Genomic DNA, 21,755 nt, shown 5'->3' on the forward strand with positions numbered 1-21,755 from the left:
TTTTCCTTGTGGGTTTTGGTTCACTGTGAAGCCCACAGTTCTTTATTTGCCCCTGAAACAGCAATATCTATGAAAAAGGTTTCCATCTCGGGTGATTTTTGAGAAGTTGTTTAGCTCACTGCATTGCTGTGTGTAGATGCACAGTAAGGGCAGTAGTGAACTATTGAATGATTCTGCACCTTGGAACAAAATGAAAGAGCAGTGGATAACTGAAGGTTTCAAATATAAACGAAGCATCATGCCCCCATCCGCTATTTTCATTCTTTGTGGACTTCATCTGCTGCCACACAGGTATGCAAAATGATCCTAGTTTTGTGCTCTCAGCTTCCTGCAACACATCATTCAAAGAGAGTTCTCCAGTAAAAGCATGGAAAACCAGAACCCCTATCACAGTCAGCAAAGCTGCAGTAGAGAACTCTATCATGAACCCTGATAGACAACACCCTGTCCATAAGAACTCTCACCCATCATGGAAATGCAGCGCTTTCAGAGAAAAACCTCCTGCAGACCGGAGATGCTTTCTTGTAGAGCGTTCAGTATGTCTCAAATGTGCTTCCACAGCACACCACCAGCACATATCAGCAATTCCTTCAGGGCCGGCACCTTGGGCTACGACTGGTTCCGACACACCCACAGCTGATCATCCATCAGATCTAGAGGTACAGTCGACGTTTCAAGCCGAGACCCTTCGTCAGGACTAACTGAAGGAAGAGTTATTAAGAGATTTTCAAATCAAAATATCTTAGTAACTCTTCCTTCAGTTAGCCCTGACGAAGGGTCTCAGCCTGAAACGTCGACTGTACCTCCTCCTAGAGATGCTGCCTGGCCTGCTGCGTTCACCAGCAACTTTGATGTGTGTTGCCGGTGGAACTGTTATGGAGTCAATAAGGGGGAGAGGGGTTTGGGTCCAATTACCCTTGCCAACCCTCTGAGTGCAGCCAGATTCCCAGCATCAGGGGTGAAATCCTTGAATGACCATGCGGTCATTCACATCTTAAGGACATAGCTGACAAGGTTCCCCCACTTGAAATTTCTGCTGAGATTCTCCTGTTGCTCAGCAGAGTCACCATGATTGGCACATTTCACCCTATGCCCAATAACTGGACCTGGTTTGGCTCATGGTGGATGAAGTCTGCCTGGATAGTACTCATCAGCCCACCATCAGAACACTTAAATGTCCTGGAAAGCAAGCACCTAAGACATTTCAGACCCTGTGAGAGAGGAATCCATATGAAAGAGAAGATTGTAGGTAAGCAAACCAAGCACCCTGAAATACTTACCTTTGCTCAACCAGATTTAGGCAAGCTGGTTGTCTGTCACTCAGGAGATGAATATAAGCCATCACCTTCCGTCAAAGATGAAGTCTTCCTTGAAATCATGAACAAATAGTTTTCCAACAATGAGTCAAACAGCTGGGTAACTCCTCTTCCTTTCCACTCTCCACAACTGCTAAGAACCAACAGACAGGAGGTCCACAGTGGACTCACGTCCCTCAGTCACACATTGAGAAGGAAACCAGAAATGAAAGATCATTACATGGAGTTCATGGAGACACCCTTCAGGAACAATCATGATCTATCAGATCCCAAAAATGAAAGCTGGTACCTGCCCAACTTTGGTATTTAACACTCCCATAAACAAGGACAAATACCAATCGCAAACACGAGGAAATCTGCAGATGCTGGAATTTCAAGCAACACACATAAAAGTTGCTAGTGAATGACACATAAAAGTTGCTGGCGAACGATGAAGGGTCTTGGCCCGAAACATCGACTGTACCTCTTCCTAGAGATGCTGCCTGGCCTGCTGCGTTCACCAGCAACTTTTATGTGTGTTGCTACAAATACCATTCGTCTTTGATTCAAGTGCACTTTTCTAATGCACATCACTGAACAATGTGCTCTTGCTAGGTCCAGGTCTCAAAAGCAGTCTATTCGGGGTTAGCATGTACTTCAGAACTGAGGCTGTTGCGGTGGTGGTAGACATTGAACAAATGTACAACAGCTTCCTAGTTAGAGAGGATCATCAAGACTACCTCAGGTTGTAAGCAACACACACAAAATACTGAAGAAACTCAGCAGGTCAGGCAGCATCTATGGAAATGGACTAACAATTGAAGTTTTGGGCTGAGACCCTTTTTCATGACTGGAAATTAAGGGGGAAGATGACAGAATAAAAGGGTGGAAGGAAGAGAAGGAGGATAGCTAGAAAGTGATAGGTGAAGCCAGGTGGGTAGGAAAAGTAAAGGGCTGGAGAGAAAGGAGTCAGATAGGAGAGGAGAGTGGACCATAGGAGAAAGGGAGGTAACCCAGGGGAAGGTGATAGGCAAGTGAAAAGAGGTAAGGGGGGTCTTAAGGACATAGCTGACAAGATCCCCCACTTGACTTTTCTGTTGAGATTCTCCTGTTGCTCAGCAGAGACACCATGATTGGCACATTTCACCCTAAGCCCAGTAACTGGACCTGGGTTGGGTCATAGTGGGTGAAGTCTGCAAGTGAGAAGAGGTAAGGGACCAGAGTGGGGAATAGAAGCGGGGGGAGCAGGTGGAATTTTTTTTTACCAGAAGGAGAAATCAATGTTCATGCCATCAGGTTGGAGGCTACAAAGAAGGACTATAAGGTGTTGCTGCTCCATCCTGAGGGTAGCCTCATTGTGACACAAGAAGAGACCATGAACCAACATGTCAGAACGTGAATGGGAATTGGAAATAAAATGTTTGGCCACTGGGAAGTTCCACATTTGGTGGATGGAGCGGAGATGAAGTGGACTCCAAGTTTAAAACGGGTCTGACTAATGTGGAGGAAGCCACTTCGGGAGCACAATAGATGCGCAGGTGAAATGTTGCCTCACTCAGAAGGACTGTTTGGGGCCCTGAGTGGAGGTGAAAGAGGAGGTATGGGGGCAGGGGTCGTACTTTGGCCATTTGCAGGATTTCCTAAAGGTTAACTTGCAGGTTGAGTCAGTGGAAAGGAAGGAAATGCAATGTTAGCATTCATTTCAAGAGGACTAGAATATACAAGTAAGGGTGTAATGCTGAGGCTTTGCAAGGCATTGGTCAGACTGCATTTGGAGTATTGAGCAGTTTTCGGTTCCTTATTTCTGAAAAGATGTGCTGGCATTGGAGAAGGTCCAGAGGAAATTCATAAAAATGATTCTGGGAATGAAGTGGTTAACATATGAGGAGCGTTTGATGACTCTGGGCATGTACTTGCTGGAGTTTAGAGGAATGAGGGGTGTCTCTTTGAAGTCTATTGAATATTGCAAGGCCTAGACAGAGTGGATAGGGAGAGGATGTTTCCTATAGTGGGTGAGTCTAGGACCAGAAGGCATAGTCTCAGAATAAAGGGATGTCCATTTTTCAAGCTGGAGATCACTTACCAGAGCATTTGCCCAGCTCTTACATATTGCCCATTCCTTTACCAGAGTAGCCAGTGGCAGCCTTTGCAATGGTTGGCACATTTGTAAGTAATCTCTCAGTGCAGAGCAGATGAATTGGGAAAAGGTTAGAATTCTTCTTCTTGTTCAAAGAGAGGTTTGTGCAGAGAAGTGCAGTGCATTACAAAGCAGTAATTGCTCCCAAAACAATGTTCCCTTAGTAAACCATGCCCCTTTCTTGACTGAGGGGCTACTGCAAGTTGGAGGAAGTATTAATGCACAACTCGCTTCAGAGGTAACTCACCCAATCATTATTCTAGGTAAGCTCCATGTCTCCTCGCTGCTCATTAGACATTACATCGAGCAAGTATGTCATCAAGGCCAGCATTTTCGAGGTAAAAACGGTTAAAGACTGTGCAGTAAGGCTGTTAGCAAGTCCAGACTCTGAAACTATTCTTCTTTTGCCAAAGGTAGTAAAATGATCGTTTGACTTTTAGTTTCAGAAATTAAGTTTGACATCCTATGGATGCCAGGCAGGGAGTGTTCAGGCTTCTAGCTGCACAGTTCATTTTGTATGAACATCACTTCCTGTACATAAGTTGTCTTTATATCTTTTCCTTTGCGGGTTTTGATTCGATTTGAACCACACAGTGAAAAGACATGCATCTCCATCCATTCTTTATTTGCCCTTTTTCTTTTTAAATCTTTTTATTGAATAAGTATACAAAAAGGTAAGCCATATAGGCACTAATACACTGTTAGAATATAATAAAATTACAGAAGATATTAATACAAAAAAAATACTACAAACAATGTAATTTAAACATAACATACCAAGGTACCATAATAGTATACTAATTTTTATATATATATATCAATAGAGAAAAGGAACCCCCCCCCCAAAAAAAAACCCACCGTGCAACTAACTAAAAGCAAAGCAAAGCAATGGGCTAACTTGAAACCAAACAGAGTTAAAAAACTTAAAATCACGTCCTCAATCCCGACCTCCATTAAAAACAGTAAAAAAAAACAAGAAGGGTATATATTACATTAAATGAAAATATTGAATAAAAGATCTCCAGGTCTGTTCAAATTTAAATGAGGAGTCATAAAGATTGCTTCTAATTTTCTCCAAATTCAAGCATAATATCATCTGAGAAAACCAAAAAAAAGTAGATGGAGCATTGAGCTCTTTCCAATGTTGTAAGATGCATCTTTTCGCCATTAAAGTAAGAAATGCAATCATTCTACGGGCTGAAGGGGAAAGATTACTGGAAATTTTAGGTAGTCCAAAGATAGCAGTAATAGGGTGAGGAGAGATATCTATATTCAATACCTTGGAGATAATATTAAAAATGTCTCTCCAAAAAGTTTCCAGAGTAGGGCAAGACCAAAACATATGAGTTAAAGAGGCTATCTGCCCCAGACATCTATCACAAAAAGGATTAATATGAGAATAAAAGCGCGCTAATTTATCTTTGGACATATGTGCTCTATGAACAACTTTAAATTGAATTAGGGAATGTTTAGCACAGATAGAGGAAGTATTGACTAATTGTAAAATCTGCCCCCAGTTATCCACAGAAATGATAAACCCCAATTCCTGTTCCCAATCTACCCTAATCTTATCAAATGGAGCTTTCCTAAGTTTCATAATAATATTATAAGTCATAGCCGATGCAGCTTTCTGACATGGATTAAGGTTAATTATAGTATCTAAAATGTATGTAGGAGGAAGCATTGGAAAGGAAGAAAGTATAGTACTTAGGAAATTTCTAACTTGTAGATATCTAAAAAAATGTATTCTTGATAAGTTATATTTATTAGATAATTGTTCAAAAGACATAAGGGAACCATCTAAAAATAAATCCAAAAACCGTGAAATACCCTTAGTCTTCCAAATTTGAAAAGCACGATCCGTAAAAGAGGGAGGAAAAAATATGTTACCTAAAATAGGAATCGCTAACCCAAATTGATTAAGATCAAAAAACTTTCTGAATTGAAACCAAATACGTAAGGTATATTTAACTATCGGGTTAGACACCTGTTTAAGGCGTTTCAAATCAAAAGGAAGAGAGGAACCTAAAATAGAGCCAAGTGTATAACCCTGAACAGATTGTAATTCCAATGCTACCCATTTAGGAATGGATAGTATATCCTGGTCAAGTAACCAGAATTTAATATGTCGAATATTAATTGCCCAATAATAAAATCTAAAATTAGGTAATGCTAAGCCTCCATCTCTCTTAGCTTTCTGTAAATGTATTTTACCCAGTCTCGGGTTTTTATTTTGCCAAATAAATGAAGAAATTTTAGAGTCGACTTTGTCAAAAAAAGATTTTGTAACAAAGATTGGTAATGCCTGAAATATATATAAAAATTTTGGCAAAAAAAACATCTTAACTGCATTAATACGACCAATCAAAGTTAAATATAAAGGAAACCACTTAGATGAAAGTTGAATAATATGGTCTATTAATGGTAAAAAGTTAATCTTAAATAAATCTTTGTATTTACAAGTAATTTTAATCCCAAGATATGAAAAATAATTATTAATCAATTTAAATGGAAAGTTATGATATAAGGGAAGTTGTTTATTAATCGGGAAAAGTTCACTCTTACTAAGATTTAATTTATAACCAGAAAAGAGACTAAATTGGGCTAATAACTCTAAAACAGATTTGCCCTTGAAACAGTAATATCTTTTTACAAGTAAGAGATCTCATTAAAAACCTAGAAGAAAGCTTCCACCTTGGGTGATTTTGAGAAGTTATTTAGCTCACTGCATTGCTCTGTATCGATGCCCAGTAAGGGCAGTAGAAACCCATTGGGTGATTTTGTACCTTTGACCTGGTTTAAAAAAGAATGTATTTCTGTAAAACAAGATTTTAATGATATAAGATTTCAGTGAAAAGAAATAGAGCGACTAGACCATATGACCCTTCAAGCATGTTCCAATGTTCACAAGAACATGGTTGATCTTTTTCCAGTTCCATCACTTTTGCCATATCTCTTGATTCCCTTAATATGCAGGAATTGATTGATCTCTGTTTTTAATAAACATTATTAAGCACATGTAGCCATTCAACATATAGAATTCCAAGCACTCACCTGCCACTGGGTAAAAAAAAAACTCTTCCCCCATCAAATTCTCAAACTGCTCCTGCTGGTCTTAAACTCCACAGAATGGAGAAACACCCTCCCTGCATAAGCCTATCAAGCCCTTTAAGAATTTTCCAATTTTGAGTGAATTTTTCTAAATTCCACTGAATACTGTCCTGGTCTACCCAATCTCTCTTCATGTAGTGCAAGCTTGCCATTCCAGGAACTAGTCCAGTGGTTCTTATAGCAAATATATCCCTTCTTTGGAAAGGAGAACAGAACTATACACAATACTCCAGGTATTTTCTATACATGTCCTAACCAGTTGCAACAGGACTTCTTTACTCCTATGTTCATTTGTCTAATAGCAGCTAATACACTGGTTGCTTGCTTAATTACTCCCAACACTTGCATATTTTCTTCCAGCAAGATTCAATATACAAGAATTGTAGATACTTTAGAACATTAACCCTACCCAATCTCTCACCATTAGACAACTGCTCTGTTTTTCTGTTACCCAAGTGCACCTCACTTTTTCCACATTATATTCCATGTGCCATTTTCTCATCCACTCACGTAGTTTGTTAATAACCTCTTGAAGCTACTTTAGATCTTCCTCTATTTTCAGAATCCCACCTAGTGTGGTATCATCAGCATATTGGAAATACACTGTTTCATCTCCTTGGTCAAACTTGTTGATACAGATTGTGAATAGATGGAGCCCAGCTTCCAATTCCTGTGGGGGCCCCATTATTCATAGCCTGCCAATCTGAGACAATATATTCATTGTCATTTTTTGCTTTCTACCCAATAGATTGCCAACTATTTCATGAATTTTGACCTGGTAAGATGGTGGTATTCTTGGACGTAGTGGCGTCTCAGGGGCTAACCAAAGTTTTTTTCGCTGTTGGAGTAGACTTACAGTACCCAAAGTTCCTGGAGTCCAGCATTGTTTTGCGATAATAAAAAATGGTCTGGCAGGCTGTAATACCAGTATTTCAGATCAGGAAATATGAATATCATGAACAAAGTTAGTGGATTTAACAACACGCTGGAGGAACTCAGCAGGTCGGGCAGCATCCATGGAAATGAACAGTCAATGTTTCGGGCTGAGACCCTTCGTCAGGACTGAAGAGGGAGGGGGCAGGGGCCCCTCCCTCTTCAGGGCCCCTGCCCCCTCCCTCTTCAGTCCTGATGAAGGGTCTCGGCCTGAAACGTTGACTATTCGTTTCCACAGATGCTGCCCGACCTGTTGCGTTCCTCCAGCGTGGTGTGCGTGTTGCTTTGACCCCAGCATCTGCAGAGTATTTAGTGGATTTAACAAAACTGACCTTGTCTCCATAACATTGTTAAAGGTTGCCTACAAGGAGCTATTCACCTCTTGTCATTGACCTCTGCCAGAAGGCAATGAATTCAGCTGTATGCCTAGCACAACTATGTTGGATTAACAGTCATGGGAAAAAACATACTTGTGTTCTTCATGGGCATTGTTAATGACCAGAGCCTCATGCTAATAGTATAATTGTGTACACTGGAATTTAGAAGGATGAGAGGGGATCTGATTGAAACATATAAGATTATTAAGGGATTGGACACGTTAGAGGCAGGAAACATGTCCCCGATGTTGGGGGAGTCCAGAACCAGAGGCCACAGTTTAAGAATAAGGGGTAGACAATTTAGAACGGAGTTGAGGAAAATCTTTTTCACACAGAGGGTTGTGGTTCTGTGGAATGCTCTGCCTCAGAAGGCAGTAGAGGCCAATTCTCTGGATTCTTTCAAGAAAGAGTCAGATAGAGCTCTTAAAGATAGCAGAGTGAAGGGATATGGGGAGAAGGCAGGAAAAGGGTATTGATTGTGGAAGATCAGCCATGATCACAGTGAATGGTGGTGCTGGCTCGAAGGACTGAATGGCCTACTCCTGCACCTATTGTCTATTGTCTAATAGGTCAAATTGGTATTATGGAATGGGAAAGGTGACAAGGGAAGAAAGAAGTTTTCACTGAAAGTGCCTTTGTTCAGTTTCATGAAATTAATAAATTTATTTTTCCTCTTCTTTTTAATAGTGTAATCCCGTGATGATTGACGCCAAGGAAGTTTCCGCTGCCCACCGAGCCCGATACTTCTGGGGTAACCTTCCTGGTATGAACAGGTTGGTGAAAGAACGGTGAGGGAGCCATACTGAGAATTAGCCAGTGGACAGCATGACACAGTGAGACTCAGTAGAATATTCTATCCATGGGCAAAGAACCTCTTGTGATGGAGCATAGATATCCATTTGACCCTAGTTTTAATTCTCTGCTTTTTTCCTCTGCAAAGCTCCTTTTGGCAAGGAATATCCTGTTCTGTGTGTATGCCCTCTACATTCTGAATACCAGATAGGTTATATGTTGATACTTATTGGTCATATTTCCTATTCCTGTAAAGGATGCCCATCTCTGAAGTATATTCTATCTTGACTATGATCTGGTGAAATTCTTTGGCAAGTTGAAAGGAATAGTGAAGACTGAAACTGTTAAGTTCTTGCACACTAGTTAAGCTTAAACTGTCAGTGTTTCCAATTACTGTATTTGACTACGTCTTTTATATTTTCATCCATTATGCCTAACAACACATTTTCAGATCCTAAAACACAGTGTAGCATGTGTGTATCACTGGAGATATATTTGTGGTTAAGAGTTGAAGAACTTCTTAAAATCAGCATATTTTATAAATAAAAACAGGAAGTACTAGAAACATAAAGAAGGCCAGGCAGCACCTATGGATGGAAATCAGAGTTTACTGAGAACCAAACATGTTCTACAAATCCTTTAAAGACTTCCATAATTAATCCAATTCTCATGATGGGCATTCTGATGATTTGTAGGGCTGAACATTTTAAATTATAAAGGAACAATGAGAAGAACTGATCATCTTGATAGTACACCTTGATAAAGGCAATTACAGGACCGCCTTACTTTTTATAAAAAGATGTTGGTGAAAACTTTTTAAAAATTACCGATAGGTGATGGATAGGCACTGAAATAATTCTCACAATTCTGTGTGGCTGACTAATCCACAGATCTATGCATACCAACCAACTTAATGAAAACATCAACAAAAATCAACCTTCTTCTGTCGTAAATCACAGGAATTCAATGGAACTGAATCCCTCATTTCTGACTTATGTGTCTGTTTCGCCTCCTTTCACTGTTTCTCTATCTTTCTACCTCTCAAGTTTTCATTGGCTCCTTGGAGTAATGTTTAACTCTTTCCATAAGCCTAAAAAAGGAAAACTCAGATCAGTTCTCCGTCATGTCTATTATTCTCAATGAACTCTGTGGATGAATATCACATTTTTGATTATTATCTCTATGCATCTCAATATAATTCTGAGATTTTCTCTCTTTCTTTCTCTATTCTTACATGGTTCCTTCATTTTATTTTTCCGCACTGCAAAGCTACAATGGAAAATGCTGTGAATTGTCCTGCAAATGTTTTCGCTGCAAAGCATGCATTTGTGTTAATGTGGCTTGGTTTGTATCCTGGAAGGGTTCTCATTGCCACAAAAATAATTTACTAATTGTCAGTCATCTCGTCTTGCTGCACAGTAGAGAGCAAATGCCCAAAATCATGCTCTCAAGCCCAGTGCCTTGGTATATATCATTTCAGTTTTGACTCCTTGCGCCAGTTTTCTCCTGCTCTGTCTTTTGCCCTTAGAGTCTCTGAGGTATATTTCAATGGGCTCTTAAAATCCTTCTCATCATTATTTTAGTGTTAACACTTTTAAAATTATACCTGTACAATAAATGCTAATTTCATATTGTGATTTAAGAGGTGTTGTTGCATTTCTTTGATTCATATGCTAAAATAGTCTGTATTTAATTTTTTTAAACATGAACACTAGAAGAATTGGGCACTAAATTGAAGAACACTCAGATATGAGAGCTGGGATCGGAATGAGCAATAAAGCCACATTGGTTTGAGCTGGAGGAGAGTGGCCACAATATTCAGGCTGCTGCCTCATTACTGCAGTTTCAGCAACCATCCAGTTCTAACCATGTTAATCATGACAGTTGTGGTTCAATTAGTCATTCAACACCTGAACAAATAGCTTCAGATTCAAGTCCACTGATGGCATACTGACTTATTGCTTTCTGAGAAAGGCACTGCTTATAGATAAAGTCAAATGATGCCTATTTCCTTAAATATAAATTATGTATATAAATATGTATTTGTTATGAAATGAATATCATGTTTATAATTCACTCATATTTCTAAGTGCTAGGATTGGCAAAGGAGGAGTGTTGAGGGGCAAAGGGAGATGTAGGAATTTCGAAGTGGGAGAAATATAGAGGAGTCAGTATGATTTTAAATTTGCTGTTTCTATTCCTTATATGTCATAGGGTCATTTTACTGGCCTACAGAACAGCTTACAAAATAATGAAATAATCCATTTCAGAGAGAGAACCATGCTGTTTGTAAGATTATCAGCCTCAAGAGTTCAGTGTATATTCCTCCTCATTCAGTAGCATTTGCTCTATTTCTGACAGACTTAACACCCTTAATTCAGGGTGCCTTTTCCAGAAGCTGAGAGACTTCCACCCTCTACAGCACTGACACTCCTTAGGAGAACAATCCAAAAGAAATAGCTTGAAAAAAAGAGTTTCTAAACTTTTCTTAAAATGGAGAAGTTCTGTTTTTGGCTTTTCCATTCATTTCATCTCCTCAGCGTGTATGAAATATCTGCATACTTCATGCATTTATTATACCACTGGCTTATAATGTGAGCATCTTCTTCTACTAATGCCACACTTACATATTGTACCTCAAGCCAAAATGAATTTTCTTAAGGTCTCATGCATCTACAGTGCCACATTTGGCAGCTTTCTTCTTTGACTTCTTTCGCAAAGGTTTGGGAATTGGATAGTCTGATTAAGTCAAGAAAGTGTTCACATTCCAATTCATTCAAAATTTCAATTGTGAATTAATTCATCTTGTTCTGACCTTTGTCAACGATGGTGCTGAGGGAAATGTGATGTGGTAGAATTGTACGATCCTTGGGTAAGAGCTCCAATTAAAAAATAGAACAATTAGGTCTTTACTGCTAAGAATAGATCTTTCAGTAGGTGACTTTATTTGGTCAACTATAAGTACAAATAGAGCAGTGCTCAGAAGAATAATTTATTGACATCAAATAAAATACTTGGCATCTGCTATTATAGTTTGGATGCAGTGGTGTGTTTAGCCATGTGGAATAATTCAACAGCCCATCCTTATTTATAAGAACTTACTCTTTCCTTTTGTAAAATCAGCTTCTCAGTGTCCCTTTGCTTATCGGGCACTAGCTCCTCACTAAGTCACCAAGGGGCCATCCTTCCCGTATAAAAAGAAGGTATCTGATCTTTTTATCAGATACTTGTCTCAACAAAGTATTATCTTAAACCTCAAATCATTTTGAAAAACACAGCTCATTTAGAAATCACCTGTTTGGTGATGTTAAGACTAATTGTAAAACATAGAAAACCTACAGCACAATACAGGCCCTTCGGCCCACAAAGTTGTGCCGAACATGTCTCTACCTTAGAAATTACTAGGCTTACCCATAGCCCTCTATTTTTCTAAAGTTCCATGTACCTATCCAAAAGTCTCTTAAAAGACCCTATAGTATCCAGCTCCACCACCGTTGCCAGCAGCCCATTCCGCGCACTCACCACTCTCTGCGTAAAAAACTTACCCCTGACATCTCCTCTGTACCTACTCCCCGGCACCTTAAATCTGTGACCGCTTGTGGCAACCATTTCAGCCCTGGGAAAAGCCTCTGACGATCCAGACAACCAATGCCTCTCATCATCTTATACACAATTGTAATGCTGAATATTTGAAAACACTAACTCAGCATTAACTAGTGATTAAGTCTGGGACTTCTTGGTAAATTACTGCTTGAATCAAGAAATTTAAATTCCTTATTTGATTTTATGAAAGTTCATAACTGTTTTTGTTATGAGGAAATAAATTACTTCAAAAGTAGTTAAGCAGCCAAGAGTTTTTGCAAGTTCTTACTAATTTAGCTGGAGTTCAGAATTGATGGCTACTTCTTGCACAAATAAGGAAGACAGTTATGTCTTTACATTTGGCGCCAATTACATGTTAGCAATACCTCTTTAGTTTATTTGTGCAATTCGTATGTACTAACATAACCATATTTTCCAAGTCTCCACTTTTCTTGAGACAATTATTGTTCATTGTTCATTCATAATCACCATGCAGACTTGATATTTCATGAGTTATAGAAAAAAGAAACAAAATTACCACACAGCACAGTTTGGTATCCAGCTTGCCTTGGAAACATGTAATTGATGTTTACAATGAGGGCTAAAAGATAATTGGTAAATACAACAGTAGCAGCCGTTGATATTTGCCCACTTATAGGCTCTTGACCCAGTGTTTTGAACTGTAAAATGTGTTTTGAATTAATGTCATCTGACTGTCACTGGTCATAATGTGATAGTAGAAAACTGATCAACTCTTCTTTTTTTTTAGACCACTGGTTGCCATGTATAATGATAAACTTGATCTTCAGAACTGTCTTGAGCATGGCAGGACAGCAAAGGTTAGTACAAATTATCTGTACTTAGTTTTATATTGTTGGATTGAATCATGGGGGAGACCTTGCAACCATCACAGGCAATCAATTCTAAGATGATTAAAAATTGAAATCACACGGCGTATTAATTTCTCTCCTACACTTTTGTTCATGCAGCTGTCCACAATCTCTTCCTAAGAAGCTGATAAAGTAGTCTCCAGTCTCTTTTGTCATTTTTGTCTGTTTACTAGGAGATAAGAATATGGCATCCATTTTCCCATCTCCTTTGCAGAAATACTGTATATTAATTCACTGGCTGCTATATAATAAATCCAAGTTCCTCTGTGCCCAGGGAGAGATCCCAGGCGAAGACTTCTATTAAGAAATAAGTAGCCTAGTATTAGACTGCAGCAACGTAGGACTGAACTAGTGCAGTGCTGATTTAACTACCTGGGACTTGGTGGTATTGTGCTCTACTGAACAGAGTGCTTGAGAGGAGTTTTTAAATTTAACCAAAATCATGCGCCACACTGACAGATCTGATTAGGTGCTCAAAATCATATTCAACATTTTATTTGGTGGATTGGGCAGGATTAAATGCATACAGAGTCTATTCATGTTAGTTACTTTTGGCCACCTTGCCACTTAGCAACAGAGTTCCATGATCCCAAGGGAAACTGATAACAACATAATAATATGGAGGGTTCATGTCTTCCTTATAGAATAAGCTATATTACAAGATAAAAGAAAAGTATTTTACAGTTAATTTTTATGAGGATTTCAACAATTTCAGTGTTGAAATATGATGTTTGGCCACATTGTCTAATATTTTCAACCATCATCAAAAATAAAAAAAAAACTGAAGCATGTGTGTTGAATAGAACATAGAGGGATAACATTCATTTTCTTTATTTGTGCTGCATTTTCACTAATTTACCCTTCACCTCCCTAAAAATATCTGAATAGTCCTGTTTATTTTCTCCATTGGCCTGTAATTAACAATATTATAAAAGCAAATATCCATATACTTATCGATATTCTTCTACTGTTTACTGCTGGGAAGTAGCTGATGCTCTAAGCTGAACTTTCCTTCAGATATCATGGACTTCTCCATGATATCATGATTGGCATACTCTGTTTTTGTTCATAATATCCCTATAAGGATTTCTACAAGCTCAAGCTGTTCCCTCGTGCTGATCTCACCATTTCCATAGGGGTGACAAAGAGCAACTGAGAGGCCATGTTAAAAATACAAAAGTATCTATTTAATATTAAAACAATAAATGATCCCTTAAATCTGCTTAAATGACAAACTGATTTGCTAAATGCTTTTGAAATAGTTTGAAAACAACATTAGAACATAGGACACTACAGCACAGAAAACAGGCCATTCAGCCCTTCTAGTCTGTGCCAAAACATTAATCCGCTAGTCTCATTGACCTGCATCCAGTCCATAACCCTCCAGACCTCTCCCATCCATGTACCTATCCAATTTATTCTTAAAACTTAAGAGTGAACCCGCATTTACCACATCAGATGGCAGCTCGTTCCACATTCCCACCACTTTCTGAGTGAAGAAGTTCCCCCTAATGTTCCCCCTAAACTTTTCCCCTTTCACCCTAAAGCCATGTCCTCTCGTATTTATCTCTCCTAATCGAAGTGGAAAGAGCCTATTCACATTTACTCTGTCAATACCCCTCATAATTTTGTAAACCTCTATCAAATCTCCCTTCATTCTTCTACGCTCCAAGGAATAAAGTCCTAACCTGTTTAATCTTTCCCTGTAACTCAACTCCTGAAGACCTGGCAACATCCTACTAAATTGTCTTGCACTCTTTCAATGTTACTGATATCCTTCCTATAGTTAGGTGACCAGAACTGTACACAATACTCCAGATTTGGCCTCACCAATGTCTTATACAACCTCCCCATAACATCCCAACTCCTATATTCAATTAGCATGAAATTGGGAATTAATGTTTCACCATTGTATCTTATCAAGACCTTGATAAGAATTTCAACCCTTCAATAAGATATGTTGTAGTAAATATAATTCTCACACATGTCACACCTGTAAAAATATTGTTTTCAATTAATTTTGCTGTTTTATTTGCCCATCTTTGCTTTAACTTTAGAAGTCAAGTGGTACACCAACTGGATTCAGATTTCAACAAAGATAAGAAATAAATTACAAAAATGCTGCCTTAAATTTACAGCAGTGCACTACTTGCTATTTTAATTAAACTGAATCAAATGTTTGCAGCCTTTAGATCAATTTTGCAAGTACCTATATGTCACCATATACACCCCAGAGATTTACTTTCTTGTGGGCAATCACAGTAAATACAAGAAACACAATAGAATCAATGAAAGACCACACCCAGCAGGATGCACAACAACCAATGAGCAAAAAAAAACAAACTATGCAAAAAGGCAAAGAAAAAATAAATAAATAGGTAAATAAATAAACAAGCAAGCAATAAATATTGAGAACATGAGATGAAGAGTGCTTGAAACTGAGTGCAGTTCAGTGGGAACAGTTCAGTGATAGGGCGAGTAAACTTGAATGAAGTTAACTTCTTTGGTTCAAAAGCCCAATAGTTGGGGAGGGGTTAATAACCAGGCGGTGCAGATCCTGAGGCTCCTGTACCATTTTCCCCATAGCAGCAGTGAGAAGAGAGGATGATGTGGATGATAGGGGTCCTTGATGACGGACGCTGCTTTCCTGTGACAGTGCCCTGTGTAGATGTGCTCACTGGTGGGGAGGACATTAACCGAGATGTATCCACTCCTATTTGTCGGATTTTCTGCACAAGGGCATTGGTGTTTCTGTACAAGGCACCTGGAAGCAACCAGTCAATATACTCTCCTCCACGCATCTATAGAAGTTCGTCAAAGTTTTAGATGACATGTCAAATCTTTGCAAACTTCTAAGAAAGTAGTGGCTTTGCCATGAACTCTTCATAATGGCATTTGCTGGAACCAGGCCAGATCATCTGAAATGATACCACTGAGAAATTTGAAGTTGCTGCCCCCTCACCTCTGATGCAGAATGAAGACTGGCTCATGGCCCTTCACCTTCCTCTTCATGAAGTCAACTTAAGAATGGCATTGAAGCTTCACTGTCCAGATGTTCCGTGATTGAGTGAAGAGCCAATGAAATGGCATCTGCTGTTGATCTGTTGTGACAGTAGGCATATTGGCATAGATCCGAGTCACTTCTCAGGCAGGAGTTGATACTTTTCATCACAAATCTCTCAAAGCACTTCATCACAGGGGATCGGTGCAAGTGAAGCCCACTTGAAACAGGTGGGTACCTCAGACTGCCGAAGCGAGAGCCAGTAGATCAACACAGGTCTTTAGTACTCAGCTAGGTACCTCGTCTGGGCCAAATGCGTTCCGTGGGTTCACCTTCCTGAAGAATGCCCTGACATCGGCATCAGAGACTGAAATCACAGGGTCAGGGTCAGTGGATGTTCCTAAAGGTGCCTCCATGTTTTGCTGGTCTACGAGAGCATGAAAGGCATTCTGGTCATCGGAGGGCGAGGCCTTGTTGTCACAGACTGCATGTCACTTGGTTTTACTTTGTAGGAGGTGATAGCATTCAAGCCCTGTCACAGGTGTCGAGCGCCCTTCAGTGATTCAGGTTAGGTGACAATATCTGCAAGGTCTCTGATTTTTTTAAAGAATGTATAACAGAAATATTAGCAGTAGATGTTCAACGTTTTCTGCAAGGTATTGTGGAATATAAAACCAAAAGACCTATTTCAACTATGAAAACGGCATTTTGTGTGAACGGGGTACAACTTGTGGTTAATTAAATGAACAGCAGCCACACTAAGTTCTGCATTTTGATATAGTTAATTTTACAAAAGAGTAATAAAAGAGCAATAGCATGCACAAGCAGTCAGGAGCAAGGAACACGGGCACTCCCAGTAGTAATTAAATATGAAAAGGACACTCACATATGCAACTGGGTGTATAGTATGATTGTTTAATGTGTCCCTCAAAAAGTCAGATTTGAATTCCTGAACATGCCTCTCCAAAAATGGAAATGAGAGAATTAAGCCAAGAAAATGTTTATAATACTTTATAATGTATACATTAGAGACATGCAACTTGTCCCTCTGGAAGGAGAGGTATATGTAATGCATTTCTAGGAATCACCATTTCTAGTACTTGGGTGTTTCCTGTTTGACTATCTTTTATGATATTTGGCATTACTTTCAACAATAACAGTTATCTCAAGCAACAAAATATAATTCTTCAAAGAACTGCATATAATCTTTTGTAACTTATTGTAACTCCTTACACTATCTGAGATGCTTGTTTAAACTAAACTTTGCTGTTGGTATGTCTCATCACCCTTTAAGGAAACATTTATGCTAAAGTTATAAGAAGAGGTTCATATAAACAGACAGTGACACAAATCAAAGGAATTGAACATGCACTGGGGCAATTCTCTTTGCTGATGTTCCCTAATTATAACTGTTTTAGTTCTTTGCTGCCAAAATAAAGAATGCAGTTTCATACCAGAGGCTTAGTGTTCACAGTGCTTGTCCTTGGATTTCAAAGTCTTTTAACATTACACACATATCCCCGATGTCAAATAAAGTAATTTGAATCAAATTTTACTCCAGGGAAAGTGTTCTATATTCCCAGTGTCACCATACTTAAGATTAAAATCAGTGGACACTTTTAATCATTTTGTGGCAATGGGTATTTGTAAACCAATGGTCCAAATTTTGTTGTCAGCAGTGGGCAGTGACACTTCACACACCCAAAGTTACAGTCAGATGAATTCCCTCATCTGACAAGATGTGCAGTTTGGCCTCACCTTCAGAGATCAGCATTCACAGTCAAGCAAGCTGAGCAGCTAATTAGGTTGATCAATTCAGCTAAGAAGGGAAAAAACACTGATTATAATAACACTTAATTCATTCACAGTATGTGAGATATATATTGGTGTAGACACAAGATTTAAATAACAGCAGATGGCATCCCATAATTGGATTAGATTTTTTTATGATCAAGGCATGATTAGAAACTCCATCTCATTAATGATGTTGTCACATTTCCTTTGAAGCAGATAGAGTATGTAAACATGAACGTCACATTGAATCCTGCATGATGGGGATCGGTAATGATGGATGTCACTTCTTTGAGGCATTGCTCCTTGAAGGTGTCGTGGATGCTGGGTTGGCTAGTGCTCATGATGGAGCAGATTGAATTGACAACTTTCTGCAGCTTATATTGATCTTGTGCAGTGCTTCCCCCTTCCCCCATACCAGAAGGAGATTCAACCAATTAGAATGCTTCCCATGGTACATCTGTAGAAATTTGCGAGTGTCTAGATGCAAGCCGCTCAGCTAGCTGATATATCTCATTCCTGTACTCCTTCTCCTCACCATCCAAAATTCTGCAAACAACAGGCATATCATCAGCAAATTTATAATCCAGAAACAGGCAAAACATTTTATCTGCTGCCTTCAAAATGGGGTAATATTGTTCCATCGCTTGTCATTTATGGGCTTTGTAGAATATTAGACTTCCTGCTGCGGACAAACAGGGATGTTGCTTCTCTAGGAACTCCACTCTGCTGGCTTATCCACCAACATTCTTTTGCTAGATGGAAGATATTCCGAACCACTTATTTTGGCATGTTTTTTTTCTCCCCACTGTAGATCAGATTTGATTGCAAATGCAGGGAGCTGACCTGACTTTATCATGTTGCAGGGTTAAGGAGCATGGCCAACTTTCAGGTTCTTGACTTAATAATCTACTTAGTGCTGAAGGTAGCTCACCGTTTGTCCATCCATTGTCCAATCCTGCCTGTTCCTGTGATGATTTGGTCAATGCTTGTCTTTCATATTGGAAGTTAACCACTCAGTAGAGGATTTTGAAAAAGAACTTCACTTTTGATGAATCTGCCAAGTCACTGAAGAAGATAATAACAGCATGGAGCCAAGCACACTTGCCTGAGGGATCCCTGTGTAGGTGTTGAGATACAAAGATGAGCATCTATTAACCATGACATGGTACTTCTTCTGAGAAAGAGTTGTGTCCAGTTAAGCAGCTAATCCATTTTACCACTTGAGGTTCTCTTGTCAAACAGGAATGCCATACCCTCTGGAGAGTCAAACGTAGTCAAAAGCTACTGAACTAATTTCCAAGCATACGTCGGGAGAAACAGTCCCATTATTGGATCTTGAGGGCAAGGGCATCTGCATCAACTGCTTCACTCTAAAATTGTTATGAAACATATCACAGGTCACTATGATTTAAGATGTTGTAACAGCTTCTCATTTACCATGGCTTCCATGAGCTCTGAAAGCTTTTGCCAGTGAAGGTACATTTACAGGGTTTGACCCTGATCCCATTTTTCAGACAGATACAATGCCGTTCATTGTTGATGTGACAAGATTGTGAAATTGGTAAGTGAGAGAATCTTTAGCTGGATGCTCTGTCTTGCAGCTGTGTAAAATGGTGCATTCAGGTACCAATTTACTGTCTCATTGAGCCATGAAAATGGTTCTGAGTATTCGCTCTTCTGAAGTTACATGACATGATTCATTCAAGAGTTTAGGAATTTGATTTTGTACAAAGTGTCATGAGCTCACACTCACTGGCAGGAAGACAAAAGGATACACCAAAACCATATAAGATAGAAATATCCAGCAAAACAGATTTTTTGCCAGACTTTGGCTCATTTGTGAAAAATAGAAGGACTTCTGTGAGACCATATTCCTTTACAGCCCTCTTTGATCAGAATGGTATGTAGAGACAAAAGGTCAAGCAAAATCACTTTAAAATATTTCCTTTAATTGCTGCAGATATTTACACTGAAAGACAGTAAATATCAATTGTATCCAACTTTCTCTGGATATCCATTAAACACCCTCAAGCTATAAGTTAAACCTTAGCTCCTTAAATTCTGTCATTAAAAACTAATAACTCATAGTTCTAAAAGCATCTCCTAAAAACAAAACCTTGGTGGAAAATCAAACCAATCTGAATGCATTCATTGAGAAATTAGCCAAGTACATATCATTGTGACCAGACTTGCATTAATCCCTGGCATTCAGCATCCTCAAAAGTAATTCTCTGTGAGGAAATCCATCATCAATGTATTATGTATGATCCAGGTATATCATTTTATATAATTTTGTGTGGGCATGTGGCCAAGTGGTTAAGGCATTCGACTAATGATCCGAAGGTCGTGAGTTGGAGCCCCATCTGAGGCAGCGTGTTGTGTCCTTGAGCAAGGCACTTAATCACACATTGCTATGCGACGACACTGGTGCCAAGCTGTATGAGTCATAATGCCCTTCCCTTGGACAACACTGGTGTCATGGAGAGGGGAGACTTGCAGTATGGGCAACTGTTGGTCTTCCATACAACCTTGCCCAGGCCTGCGCCCTGGAGAGTGAAGACTTTCCAGGCGCAGAGCCATGGTCTCGCAAGACTAATGGATGCCTAAGAATAATATAATTTTATTATAATATGAAACACCTAGATTTTATAATCCATTGATTCCTAAAAATAATTATTTAAAACATATAAAGAGTCTTTGAGGAAAGAGAAGCAGAATAAAGGGTGTAAAGGTAGTAAGGTAGTAAGGATCATCTTTTGAGTCAGTATGGGTAGAAGTCAGGAACAAGAAGGGAGCAGTTACTCCATTGGGAGTATTCTATAGGCCCCCTGGTAGCAGCAGAGATACCGAGGAGCAGATTGGGAGGCAGATTTTGGAAAGGTGCAAAAATAACAGGGTTGTTATCATGGGTGACTTTAACTTCCCTAATATTGATTGGCACTTGATTAACTCCAGTGGTTTAGACGGGGCAGAGTTTGTTAAATGTGTCCAGGATGGATTCCTGTCACAGTAAGTTGACATGCAGGCCAACTAGGGGGAATGCCATACTAGATCAAGTATTAGGTAACGAACCAGGTCAGGTCACAGATCTCTCAGTGGGTGAGCATCTGGGGGACAGTGACCACCACTCCCTGGCCTTTAACATTATCATGGAAAAGGATAAAACCAGAGAGGACAATTTTTAATTGGGGAAGGGCAAATTATGAGGCTATAAGGCTAGAACTTGCAGGTGTGAATTGGGATGATGTTTTTGCAGGGAAATGTACTATGGACATGTGGTCGATGTTTAGGGATCTTTTGCAGGATGTTAGGGATAAATTTGTCCCGGTGAGGAAGATAAAGAATGGTAGGGTGAAGGAACCATGGGTGACAAGTGAGGTGGAAAATCTAGTTAGGTGGAAGAAGGCAGCATACATGAGGTTTAGGAAGCAAGGATCAGCTGGGTCTATTGAAAAATATAGGGAAGCAAGAAAGGAGCTTAAAAGGGGGCTGAGAAGAGCAAGAAGGGGGCGTGAGAAGGCCTTGGCGAGTAGGGTAAAGGAAAACCCCAAGGCATTCTTGAATTATGTGAAGAACAAAAGGCTGACAAGAGTGAAGATAGGACTGATTAGAGATAAAGGTGGGAAGATGTGACTGGAGGCTGTGGAAGTGAGCGAGGTCCTCAATGAATACTTCTCTTCGGTATTCACCAATGAGAGGGAACTTGATGACGGTGAGGACAATATGAGTGAGGTTGATGTTCTGGAGCATGTTGATATTAAGGGAGAGGAGGTGTTGGAGTTGTTAAAATACATTAGAACGGATAAGTCCCCGGGGCCTGACAGAATATTCCCCAGGCTGCTC

At 39.4% G+C, this 21,755-nt stretch overlaps 1 protein-coding gene across 13 annotated transcripts in view; it reads left to right on the forward strand.

The window, feature by feature from the left end:
- The window catches only part of dnmt3ab (DNA (cytosine-5-)-methyltransferase 3 alpha b), a 523,149-nt gene that overhangs the window by 471,203 nt on the left and 30,191 nt on the right, over positions 1 to 21,755 (forward strand). For 11 of the 13 annotated variants that reach the window (XM_063036199.1, XM_063036267.1, XM_063036224.1 and 8 more), the window contains 2 exons: positions 8,541 to 8,641; positions 12,997 to 13,066. In XM_063036199.1, coding sequence (XP_062892269.1) covers positions 8,541 to 8,641; positions 12,997 to 13,066 — 171 coding nt within the window. The remainder of the gene's footprint in view (positions 1 to 8,540; positions 8,642 to 12,996; positions 13,067 to 21,755) is intronic. The other 2 variants (XM_063036207.1, XM_063036275.1) reach the window with 1 other exon arrangement.

This window comes from Mobula hypostoma, chromosome 2 (genome assembly GCF_963921235.1).
Source record: "Mobula hypostoma chromosome 2, sMobHyp1.1, whole genome shotgun sequence".
In the NCBI taxonomy this organism is placed as follows: Eukaryota; Metazoa; Chordata; class Chondrichthyes; order Myliobatiformes; family Myliobatidae; genus Mobula; species Mobula hypostoma.